This window comes from Panulirus ornatus, chromosome 32, assembly GCF_036320965.1.
Source record: "Panulirus ornatus isolate Po-2019 chromosome 32, ASM3632096v1, whole genome shotgun sequence".
Classification (NCBI taxonomy): Eukaryota; Metazoa; Arthropoda; class Malacostraca; order Decapoda; family Palinuridae; genus Panulirus; species Panulirus ornatus.
The window spans coordinates 26,912,758-26,926,148 of NC_092255.1; the positions used below are offsets into that span (position 1 = coordinate 26,912,758).

Below are 13,391 nucleotides of genomic sequence, written 5' to 3' on the forward strand. Positions count from 1 at the left end.
AGGGGTGTGTTGCCTTGCAACCATATGACATTGTTGGAACCACTATTCCTTCAAACATACCCATTTTTGCTTTCCGAGATAATGTTCTCACCTTCCACACATTCTTCAATTCTCCCAGAACTTTCGCCCCCTCCCCCACCCTGTGACTCACTTCCGCTTCCATGGTTCCATCAGCTGCCAAATCCACTCCCAGATATCTAAAACACTTCACTTCCCCCAGTTTTTCTCCATTCAAACTTACCTTCCAATTTACTTGTCCCTCAACTCTGCTGTACCTCATAACCTTGCTCTTATTCACAGTTACTCTCAGTTTTCTTCTTTCACACACTACTAAACTCAGTCACTAGCTTCTGCAGTTTCTCGGCTGAATCAGCCTCCAGCGCTGTATCATCAGCAAACAACAACTGACTCACATCCCAAGCCCTCTCATTTATTAATGATGAATATTCTTTTACAGTGGTCTTGTGCCCTTACACAACGCATGTTCATATGGCCACTATGAAGTAACTGAGCTTCTTGTACGTCATGGTGCAAGTGTGAATGTAGCAGATCTTTGGAAATTTACACCACTTCATGAAGCTGCTGCCAAAGGGAAATATGATATTGTTAAACTATTATTAAAGGTAAGGGAACAATAAGAATTGTGTAGCAAAGATGTGAAGAATGTGGGACTAAGGCATTTCATTTATATGATTTTGATGTATATCTTATTCACCACCAAATCCATAATGCTGTTGGCTAAATGCACCTTATGTTCAGATATTGTTGTAGAGGAAAATTGACAAAAATGGCTCATTTGTTGTAAGTAATCATTTTACTGCTTGTTGGTTGATATGTAATCAGTGAATGAAAAAATGCTATTGTTTTGATCTTTTATCAGCCAGAAGTAGTGTGTTTTAGACACTTAACTCACTTCTCATATCCTCCAGCCCTTATGTAAATTATCCATGCACCCCTAACATGCACAGTTTTCTAGTTAAGTCCATTCTGTTAAGGTTGCCATAAGACTTTTAATAGTTTCATATAGATTTATTTATTTATTATCTGATAAAATTTTCTAGCATGGAGCTGATGTGAATAGAAAAAATAGAGATGGACATACAGCATTAGACTTGGTGAAAGAGAGTGACCAGGATGTTGCTGACTTACTGCGTGGGGATGCTGCTTTGCTGGATGCAGCTAAGAAGGGCAATCTGGCACGTGTTCAGAAACTCTTGAATCCAGAAAATATAAACTGCAGGGATTCTCAGGTACAAGTAAAATTTTTGTCTTTCTATATTCTGCATTATTGAAAAGTTTAGCTTTCAGCTGAGTGGTTCATACAGCAGCTTCTCAGTACATTATGGCAGCTACTTGAATATGAAGGTCCCTGTATAAATGCTTTGCAAATCAAGATTCTTGGTAGATTTTTTCTTTGCATGTTGGAGTGACTAGGATTGTAAAGAAGCTGTTTTGAATTTGAAGGGCATAAAGTAATCACCAGTTCTAAAACTTGTAATATTCTTATTCCCAGGGTCGCAACTCTACACCTCTGCACTTAGCTGCAGGTTACAACAATCTAGAGGTTGCAGAATATCTCTTAGAAAATGGAGCTGATGTTAATGCGCAAGATAAGGTTAGTTTGATTTATAAGTGCATTAATGGCAAGTTGCTTGCTCTTCATTCTTGTCGATATCATGTTACCCATACCTACAGTTTGTTGTTTCTTTTTATGTATCTCAGGGAATCTTGGTTACTACAGATCCCTGAATGTTCACCCTCACACCCTGTTTGGGCACCTACTCCAAATTATGTAACTATCTTCATTCCTTATTTGCTCCACATCTGTATATCAACTGTACTCCATCCTCTTGATTATTGGAATCTTTGATTGCAAGACTTATTTTTAAAGAACTTGTTTTATGATCAGGTACATTTGAAAATGTAACTTTCACTCGAATTACCCATACTAGTTGCTTGCTGCTTACAACTGATCTTCTAGGATACATGTTAAACTGTCTTGTGTACCTCTACATCTTCATCCCTGTGTACACCCTATATGAACACATACTCCAAATTTTCTTACTCAGATGAATATCCAGTCTCAAATTTCCTTAACAATTTTCTCTCTAATCCAGACATTCAGTTATTTCCATTTTTTAGTTTATCAACATATCCCTTTTTTCTGACCCTCCACCTCCAGATTGTGGTACCTACTCTTTAGAAATTTTCTTCATGTTATGTTTTTGTCTTTCAATGTAGTTTGAAGGACACATGCTAGATAGTATGTCAGTTTAGGAAGCTAGATCCTGGCACAAGCCCAGTCATGTCTTATTCATGTCCAGCATACAGTGTCCTACTTTATGACAAAGTAATTTGTAGGATATTCTACATTCATCCCTCTCTTGGCATAGATCCAAGTGCCTCTATGCTTATGCTTTTTGCTGTCACATATTGTATCTCATGCAGAATCATCTCTATGCATGCCTATCCTTTTATGGTTCCAAGCACCCAGAATTCTTTGTTTATTCACCCTTTTGCCACTTATTCCTTCACTTTCTCCTTCCACCACACTTTTAGTCTCCCTTTTCTCAGCCTCATTCCACCCCATTCATCCATTCTATTTCCATTACGTTTTCTGTTTTAGAACCATCTCTGTTTACTTTTAATACAAGATTTTTTTTTCATTTTTTACCATATCCATTATTTCCTCTCCAGATCCTGATCTCAGAAATCTGTCTTTAAAGTTTTTGTTTTTGCATTTGTATGGGAAACCTGTGTATCACTTTCCTATTTGGAAGGAGGGTGAAACATACCTTCCTGTAAACTTTACCACACTACCAAGTTTATTGCTCTATCCCTCATAACCTTCCCAGGGCAGTCAGCCACTTGCTAACCTCTTGTATATCTTAACATCCATCCATTTCTCCTCCATTGATAAAGATGCTCCATAGAAATGTAAGAAAATGAACCTTTTTGTGCCTTTCACCAATTTATTAAATTTCTCCTTGTTTGCTTATGATATGGCACTGGTGGCAGATTTGAGCGAGAAGCCCCATAAGTTGGCATCTGAGTTTGGGAGTGTGTGAAAGAAGAAAGTTGAGAGTAAATGTCGATAAAAATAAGGTTATTAGGTTTACTAGTGAAAAGAGACTGATTATTTAGAGAGTGTTTGTGTGTATTAATGGAGAGAACTGGGAGGAGATGGAGTGCTTTAGATACTTGAGATGATATGACAGCAAACAAAACCATTGGAGCTGAATCGAACCTTAGGCTAGATGAGGGGGAAAGGTCTTGGGTGCATTGAGGAAGGTATGGCAACAGAAGTCTCCCACTTTAAGGGCAAAGATAGGTATGCTTGATGGTATAGTATTCCCTTTTTTGTTTTGTAGATGCAATATTTGGACCTAGACAAAAATGTAAAGGATAGGATGAATGTGTTGTAAATGAAGTGGTTGAATACAATACGTGGTGCGAGCAGGTTTGATTGAATAAGACATGTGGTAGTAAGAAGAGTATGGTTGAGAGAGCTGAAGAGGATGTACTGAAATTTTAGGTGTGGCACATGGAGAGGATGAGTGAGTAATTAATAACTTAAGGTGGAGGGAGAAGGATAGAGTGAAAGATAGTTTGGAGGTTCAGGGGCTGAACATTCAGGAGGGTATGGGGTGTGCAAGGGATAGAGTGAATTGGAACAATATAGGTTATGGGGGATGAATGATGTGTTGTCATTGGGCTGAACCAGGGCATAAGAAGTGGTCAGAGAAAACTTCAGAAAGGTCTGTGGGGCCTGGTTTTGGATAGGGGGATCTGGTTTCAGCACATTATGCATGACAGCTTGAGAGTCAATATGAGCAGATGAGGTCATTTCTTAATCTGTGCCTTTTGCTACCACGCTGATGCGGGAAATGGTAGGTATGCACAGGAAAAAAAATCACTTGCTAACATCATCACCATTCATTTGGTAGCATTCACTCCGAGCTTCAGAATGTACTGTGCACTTGTCTGAATTCCTCATAATAAGCTCGTAGCTTCGTTTTTGAAGCCAACATTGCACAGCCATCTGTTTGCACAATGATTCTCACTTTGAATTGGTTTGGTCACATGGAGAGAATGAGTGAGGAAAGATTGACAAAGAGGATATATGTGTCAGAAGTGGAGGAAACGAGGAGAAGTGGGAGACCAAATTGGAGGTGGAAGGATGGAGTGAAAAAGATTTTGAGCAATTGGGGCCTGAACATGAAGGAGGGTGAAATGCATGCAAGGAATAGAGCGAATTGGAACAATGTGGTATACAGGGGTCGACGTGCTTTCAGTGGATTGAACCAGGGCATGTGAAGCGTCTGGGATAAACCATGGGAAGTTCTATGGGGCCTGGATGTGGAAAGGGAGCTGTGGTTTCGGTGCATTATACATGACAGCTAGAGACTGAGTGTGAACGAATGTGGCCTTTCTTGTCTTTTCCTAGCGCAACCTTGTGCACATGTGGGGGGGAGGGGGTTGTCATTTCATGTGTGGCGGGGTGGTGACGGGAATGAAGAAGGGCAGACAGTATGAATTATGTACATGTGTATGTATTTATATGTCTGTGTGTATATATATGTATACGTTGAGATGTGTAGGTATGTATATGTGCGTTTGTGGACGTGTATGTATATACATGTGTATGTGGGTGGGTTGGGCCATTCTTTCATCTGTTTCCTTGCGCTACCTCGGTAACGCAGGAGACAGCAATAAAATGTAATAAATAAGTATAAATAAATATTGATTTTGCAATGTATTACAGGGTGGTCTCATCCCTCTACATAATGCATCTTCATATGGACACCTAGACATTGCAGCTCTCCTCATCAGATTCCAGACAGCTGTAAATGCCACAGATAGATGGGGTTTCACACCACTACATGAAGCAGCTCAGAAAGGCCGCACTCAGTTATGTGCTCTTTTGCTTGCACATGGAGCTGATCCATACCTCAAGAATCAGGTTAGTTCTCATTGGGTTTGGAAGCTCCTTGCATAAGCATTTAATTTGTGAGAGTAGGAAGACCTATAATCATTAAAATCAGTAACTTAAGATGTCACCATAAATCATTGATTACTTCTGTTGTTGGATTTAAAGTCATTAGCATGATTCTAAGTATTTTGTTGCCTGATTATTGTAGGAGGGTCAGACTCCACTTCACTTAGCTACAGCAGAAGATGTAAGGAGTTTACTGCAAGATGCTATGATGAGTCAGCCAAGCCTAACACCTGCCAGTGGAGGAGCAGCAGCACCACCAGTTTCTCCAGCATCACCTAAGCCCCCAGGCACTCCCTCCAAGACAGTATCCCAGTCAGCAGTCTCTCCTGCTCCATCTTTGATATCTATCAATAATATTGGGGCTGAAGGTATTTATGGTATATTGATTACATCCATTATATTAGATTTGCAGAATGAAAAAAAGTATATTATTAGATATGAGATATTCATGTTCTTGTTATATTAACTCATAGTTTATTTTGAAATGCTTTTTTGTGATATTCTTTAACAAATTTAGAATTCAGCTGTATATATTATCTCTGTTGTGTTAAAATGGTCATACTTCTTACTGTTTTGCAGTTGAAACAGTAATGATGCCTTCAGGTGCCAGTTTAACTTTCACACCAGTAATGTGTTCCTCGCCTGGCATTGGTGATGGATGTTGTGACCATTCTCGCTGTGAGACTACTCCAGATACTCCTGTCAACATGAGTATTGCTTCTTTCCTTAATAGGTAAGAGAACTTTGCTAGTTTCAGATCAGATGAGTTGTAACTTACATAACTGGTAGTCAATGTAAATACCAGGAAAGAGGATCTCTGACTTATCCGCACGGTAATTGAATATTGATTGGGCCTCTCTGTTTGTCGGATGGCAAAAGAAATGCCCTTTTTGTATATCCTTTCAGCCCCTCACCCCCAGTGGCTTGCTCTCTTTCTTTGAAATAAAGGAAAGCATGGTGAGGAGCTTTGCTGATGACAGAATGATTGCATCAAAAACTGATGAGATGGAGATGAGAAAAGATTTACAGACAGTTTGTGAATACAGAAGTGAACATGATGGAATGTAATGAAATTAATATTATTTTTTTATTATACTTTGTCGCTGTCTCCCACATTAGCGAGGTAGCGCAAGGAAACAGACGAAAGAATGGCCCAACCCACCTACATACACATGTATATACATGCGCATCCACACACGCACATATACATACCTATACGTCTCAACGTATACATATATATATATACACACAGACATATACATATATGCACATGTACATAATTCATACTGTCTACCCTTATGTATGTACATACATGTGTATGTTAGTGAGTTGGGCCATTCTTTTGTCTATTTCCTTGTGCTACCTCGCAAATGCGGGAGACAGCGACAAAAAAAAAAAAATGAAAAAAAAAATAAAACATACACAGACATATACAAATATACACATGTACATTTCATACTTGCTGCCTTCATTTATTCCCATCACCACCCTGCTACACATGAAATGGTACCCCCCATGCACGTGTGAGGTAGCGCTAGGAAAAGACAGTAAAGGCCACATTCATTCACATTCAGTCTCTAGCTGTCATATGTAATGCACCAAAACCACAGCTCCCTTTCCACATCCAGGCTACACAAAACTTTCCATGGTTTACCCCAGACACTTCACATGCCCTGGTTCAATCCATTGACAGCATGTCTACCCTCTTATACCACATTGTTCCAATTCACTCTATTCCTTGCACACCTTTCACCCTCCTGTATGTTCTGGCCCCAATCACATCAAAACCATTTTCACTCCATCCTTCCACCTCCAATTTGGTCTCCCACTTCTCCTCGTTCCCTCCACCTCTGACACATACGTCCTCTTTGTCAGTCTTTCCACACTCATTCTCTCCATGTGACCAATCCATTTCAATACCCACTCTTCTGCTCTCTCAACCGCGCTCTTCGTTACCACACATCTCTCTTACCCTTTTGTTACTTACTTGATCAAACCACCTCACACCACATATTGTCCTCAAACATCTCATTTCCAACACATCCACCCTCCTCCACACAACCCTATCTATAGCCCATGCCTCGCAACCATATAACAATGTTGGAACTACTATTCCTTCAAACTTATCCAATTTTGCTCTCCAGTATAACATTCTGGCTGTCCACACATTCTTCAACACTCCCAGAACCTTCACCCCTTCCCCCACCCTGTGACTCACTTCCACTACCATGGTTCCATCTGCTGCTAAATCTGCTCCTAGATATCTAAAACACTTCACTTCCTTCAGTTTTTCTTAATAGAAATTATGAAAATAAATAAATATATGTTCTTTCTTTCTTTCATACTATTCGCCATTTCCCGCACTAGCGAGGTAGCGCCAAGAACAGAGGACTGGGCCCCTGAGGGAACATCCCCACCTGGTCCCCCTCTCTGTTCCTTCTTTGGAAAAAAAAAAAGAGGGGAGGACTTCCAGCCCCCCGCTCCCCTCCCTTTTAGTCGCCTTCTACGACACGCAGGGAATACGTGGGAAGTATTCTTTCTCCCCTATCCCCAGGGATAAATATATGTATATACAGAATTTCACAACAGACACATTGTAAATGCAGAATCACTGCTAGGAAAGATGACACAAGAATCCTGAGTACTTTTGTGTATTACATCATCAGATGGCTAGTGATAGTGAGAAAATAAATATAACTTAAGTTATGTATGTAGAACTGAAGGAAATCTGTAATGAGGTCATGTGACCTTGTAATTAGTTAGAGTTAAGGTTGGCGCATGGTCCCTTTGATCTTCTCTCTACCTGATCTTAAGATGACTTCTCCAGGATGACCTCACTTATGTAAAACCAGACTTAAGGTTGACTTACATAATGCACTATAAACTCATGTACAGTTGACTAAAATTGTTACAACTTTTTTTTATAATGAAATGGATCTAATTTTTTTATGCCATGACTCATATTCATTGCCTTATCATCATGGTCTTTAATTATGCTATTTTTTCTTATATCTCTCTCACCCCTATCCCTATGTTAGTGGTGGACTGTTTAAATGGTGAAAAAGATTGCTTGTATCCCTAGCTCTTGATATGAAAAGACCATTCACAGTATAAAAGATTGAAATGTAAAAAGGTGATAGTACTCTCATCCAGGCATCTTTAAAGTTTAATTTGTTCTACTTGCTTCCTGCAGAAATTTATTTTCTGATGTACAGCCTTTTTTTTTTTTTTTTTTTTTAACAGACTTGTTTGTAGGGAACCTATTATGCTTGATTTATATTTTATCTTCTTGTCCACCCTTCAGTTTAGGTCTGGAACACCTTCGAGATATATTTGAAAGAGAGGACATAACACTGGATATATTAGCAGAAATGGGCCATGAAGAGCTTAAAACCATTGGGATCAATGCCTATGGACACCGACACAAGCTGCTTAAAGGTGTTGAAAAATTACTTATTCAACACAGTAAGTAGTAATTTGTCTAAGATGTTCATAGAAAGTGGCTGACACTGAATAGCTTTGTCAGGTGTAATATCCCTGCAAGTCTCTAGTTGGTTAGTTTTAAAAGTAACAATATGTTTTCTCCTTTGCAAGACTGTTATGGACCAGGAATTGTTAATGATATACTGGTTTAGTTTTTGTTTCTTCCTATTTTCATGAATATAGAATTTTTTATTACCAGATGGCTTAGTTGGGAGTGGGTGTAGTAGCAGTGGAAATGGATCTTCTCAAGGCACTCTCCTGCTTGACCTTTGTCGAGAAGACAGGGAATTTATTGCTGTGGAAGAAGAAATGCAAGCCACTATACGGGAACACAGGGACAATGGCCATGCAGGAGGAGTCTTTTCCAAGTACAATGTTGTAAAGGTATTTTAAACTACTTTTCTGGCATTTGTCATATTTATGCATTTGATGGTGAGATATATATTTCCTTTGTTATCAGTAAGAATCAGCAGCAGTGATTCACCCTTAGGAAAAAAGATAGTTCAGTTACCAAGAAAAACCATGATCGAAATTTTCTGAGGTTCAGGTGATGACAGCCAACTATCATAAGTGGATATACGAGGAGACCATGAGGAGTGCTTATGAATACTGATGATATTTTGATTGTAATATTAGAGGAAGACTCAGCCTCCAGGCAGAGCAGAGGAAAATGAAAGTAGTGTGTGATGCAATAGGTCATATAAAGTATGCTTTGGCTTTAAATGGTGGAAGTGCACCAGGATAACATCAAGGTTTATATTTTATTAATACCGTGAGTTTTGCTTTAGTGTTGGTTTTCTTGTACTGTGCAGTAGATATTATTCTAATGTAGATATTACTCCAGTTTATGATCTCAAGAACTGGCTGCTTGTGTGCCTCTACCTTTAGCTAAACCTCGTAATTCTTGGTTAGACATTGCATCACACAATTACTATGTAGTCAGTGGCAAATTTAGGTAGTCCGTTTTGAATTTCTGTTTCTTTCCCAGTGCAATTAAGCTTTAGGACTTTGTCTTCTCATGTTTTTCCTGACTTCTACAACCTGCCTATTAATAGAAAGAAGGTTTTCTGCTTCCTCCAAAATATTTATGTTTTGACATTCTTAATTCTCGTTCCTTCCACCTCTGACACATATATCCTCTTTGTCAATCTTTCCTCACTCATTCTCTCCATGTGACCAAACCATTTCAGTACACTCTCTTTTGGTCTCTCAACCACACTTTTTATTAGCACACATCTCTCTTACCCTTTCATTACTTGGAATGCATGCATAGTGCCATTGTACAAAGGCAAAGGGGATAGAAATGAGTGTTCAAATTACAGAGGTACAGGTTTGTTGAGTATTCCTTGGAAATCTTATTGGAGGATATTGATTTAGAGGGTCAAGGCATGTACAGAGCATCAGATTGGGGAAGAGCAGTGTGGTTTCAGAAGTGGTAGAGGATGTGTGGATTAAGTGTTTACTTGGAAGAATGTATGAGAAATACTTAGGAAAGTGAATGGATTTGTATGTAGCTTTTATGGATCTGGAGAAAGCATATGATAAGAGTTGATAAAGATGCTCTGTTGAAGGCATTAAGAGTAGATTTTGTGGGAGGTAAGTTGCTAGAAGCAGTGAATTTTTTTCGAGGATGTAAGGCATGTGTACGAGTAGGAAGAGAGGAAAGTAATTGGTTCCCAGTGACTGTTGGTATACGGCAGGAGTGCATGATGTCTCCATGGTTGTTTAGTTTGTTTATGGATGGGTTGTTAGGGAGGTGAATGTAAGAGTTTTGGAGAGAGGGGCAAGTGTACAGTCTGTTGTGGATGAGAGAGCTTGGGAAGTGAGTCAGATGATGTTCGCTGATGATACAGCACTGTAGGCTAATTCGGGTGAGAAAATGCTGAAGTTGGTGACTGAGCTTGGTAAAGTGTGTGAAAGAAGAAAGCTGAGAGTAAATGTGAATAAGGGCAAGGTTATTAGGTACAGTAGAGTTGAGGGACAAGTCAATTGGGAGGTAAGTTTGAATGGAGAAAAACTGGAGGAAGTGAAGTGTTTTAGATATCTAGGAGTGGATTTGGCAGCGGATGGAACCATGGAAGCGGAAGTGAGTCACAGGGTGGGGGAGGGGGTGAAGATTCTGGGAGCGTTGAAAAATGTGTGGAAGGCGAGAAATCATCTTGGAAACAAAAAATGGGTATGTTTGAAGGAATAGTGGTTTCCAACAATGTTATGTGGTGGTGAGGCATTGGCTATAGATAGAGTTGTGCAGAGGAGGGTGGATGTGTTGGAAATGAGATGTTTGAGGAAAATATGTGGTGTGAGGTGGTTTGATCGAGTAAGTAATGAAAGGGTAAGAGATGTGTGGTAATAAAAAGAGTGTGGTTGAGAGAATAGAAGAGGATGTTTTGAAATGGTTTGGTCACATGGAGAGAATGGATGAGGAAAGATTGACAGAGGATATACGTGTCAGAGGTGGAGAGAACGAGGAGAAGTGGGAGACCAAACTGAAGGTGGAGAGATGAGGTGAAAAATATTTTGAGCGATTGGGGCCTGAACATGCAGGAGGGTGAAAGGCAGGCAAGGAATAGAGTGAATTGGATCGATGTGGTATACCAGGGTTGACGTGCTGTCAGTGGATTGAATCAGGGCATGTGAAGCGTCTGGGGTAAACCATGGAAAGTTGTGTGGGGCCTGGATGTGGAAAGGGAGCTGTGGTTTTGGGCATTATTGCGTGGCAGCTAGAGACTGAGTGTGAACGAATGGGGCCTTTGTTGTCTTTTCCTAGTGCTACCTCGCACACATGAGGGGGGAGGGGGAAGGTATTCCATGTGTGGCGAGGTGGCGATGGGAGTGAATGGGGGCAGACAGTGTGAATTGTGTGCATGGGTATATATGTATGTGTCTGTGTATGTATATATATGTGTACATTGAGATGTATAGGTATGTATATTTGCGTGTGTGGACGTGTGTGTGTATACATTGTGTATGGGGGTGTGTTGGGCCATTTCTTTCGTCTGTTTCCTTGCGCTACCTCGCAAACGCGAGAGACAGCGACAAAGCAAAATAAATAAATAAATATAATATATTAGAGAAATCATTGAAAAGGAAAATAAGAACCAAGTAAAGAGAAATTGTGCTAGATGTTAGTAGTATATGCTGGGAGGATCATAATTTTATTCCCATTCAAATTGAGTTCAAGAGACAAGATATCATGTTACAGAGTAGATAGATGAGGTGTTACTGGATGTCATTTGCTTGAAGTTTCACTACAAGTAACAAGTTTTTTTAACAGTTGATGAAATGGGTTACAGTCTCTTCAGAGAAGTATTCACTTTAAAGAAGTCCATCTTATCCCTGCTCCTGAGAGTAGCACACCATTGGGCTGCAGGGCCCTTTGAAGAGTCCTGTATCACATCCGAAGTTTTTTAGAAAGGGGTCCTAGATTAAGTAGAGAATATACTATATGCAATGTGTTCATACTTATTGTATCCTCTCAGATTCAAAAAGTTCGCAATAAACGACTCTGGGAGCGTTATACTCATAGGAGACGGGAGGTGGCTGAAGAGAATAGTGGCCAGCCTACAGAAAGAATGCTCTTCCATGGATCGCCTTTCATTTCTGCTATTGTGCAAAAGGGCTTTGATGAGAGACATGCTTATATTGGTGGGATGTTTGGTGCAGGTTAGTTTTTGCTTGTTAATGTTATATGTTTGTATTTGCATATTAGTAAAGAAAACAGGTAAAGTAATTATTTTTCTCTTACTCTATAGCTGTGGAACATTGATTTTTTTAAATGTGAGTCTGATAGCCGGTGCTGGTACAGTAATGTAGATTTTATTATATTCTGCCATTTGACCAAACAGATTTAGTAAATGAATAATATATGAATGTGTTTAGAAGTTTATTTAGGGACAAATTAAAATCAATTATGGCATAATAAGATGTAAATTTTGTAAATTTAGGTTTCCTTAGAATTTGTCCATTTTTTCATGTGATAATTTCAGCCCAAACCTAATTACATTTTTTCTCATACACCTGATGTGGGTTCCCTCAGTCTGTCTCTCTTTCTGTTTCTCTTTGAACAAGTTAGTTACTGAATGATCATGAATGTGATGGTAATTCCTTACAAGTTCCAGCTGAAATAGAGATTAAGAGTGAAGAAAATGTTTAAGATCTAGGGGTCATCATAAATGAAAAGTTGCAATGTAAGACCACTGTCAAAATTAGTACTGTATATGAGGTAATGAGCAGTGTAGTAATGAGAAATTCTGCAAGAGATAAAAAGATGGTGGAAATTCTAAAGAGTATATGTATGAGGCAAAACTGACTTTTGCTGTGTTGTGTGATTGCTTTGTAAATCAAACTGGAGGAGTGAAACACACAAGCTGTCATGAAAGATTGAAATAACATGAATTGTACCATATAGAAGGAAAAGAGAGATATGACTTATGCATGACAGCAGTTAAAATGAATATCCTAGAAAGAAGACCAGCATTTGTAAGAAATAAAGTAATTTAATCAACAAGAGTTTCATGTAATATATTGAAAATCATTCAATTGGGTAGAATGAATCAGACCAATGTTGTACAAGGTAGGAATTTTTTGTTATTGGGCTGAATCTGGGCATATGGATTAATTAGAGTAAACCCTGGAGTAGTCTGCAACGCATGGCTCTGGATGGTAGTCCATGGTTTTGGCACAACGTTCATTACAGTGGGAGAATGGTTGTATGCAAATGAGGCCATTGTTCATTGTTCCTGATGGTACCTTGCTAAAGGAGCAAAAAAGAAAAAAGTGGTTAAAGAAATAGATTATAATACCAAATATATTTATATTTATTTATTATGCTTTGTCGCTGTCTCCCATGTTAGCGAGGTAGCGCAAGGAAACAGACGAAAAAATGGCCCAACCCACCCACATACACATG

The 13,391-nt window shown here is 39.2% G+C and overlaps 1 protein-coding gene across 2 annotated transcripts in view; it reads left to right on the plus strand.

The window, feature by feature from the left end:
- Positions 1-13,391, plus strand: part of Tnks (tankyrase) — a 46,697-nt gene that overhangs the window by 24,050 nt on the left and 9,256 nt on the right. For both annotated transcript variants that reach the window (XM_071681313.1, XM_071681312.1), the window contains exons 12-20: positions 458-623; positions 1,062-1,250; positions 1,514-1,615; positions 4,766-4,963; positions 5,142-5,367; positions 5,579-5,732; positions 8,304-8,464; positions 8,682-8,866; positions 11,962-12,145. In XM_071681313.1, the coding sequence (XP_071537414.1) occupies positions 458-623; positions 1,062-1,250; positions 1,514-1,615; positions 4,766-4,963; positions 5,142-5,367; positions 5,579-5,732; positions 8,304-8,464; positions 8,682-8,866; positions 11,962-12,145 (1,565 nt within the window). The remainder of the gene's footprint in view (positions 1-457; positions 624-1,061; positions 1,251-1,513; positions 1,616-4,765; positions 4,964-5,141; positions 5,368-5,578; positions 5,733-8,303; positions 8,465-8,681; positions 8,867-11,961; positions 12,146-13,391) is intronic.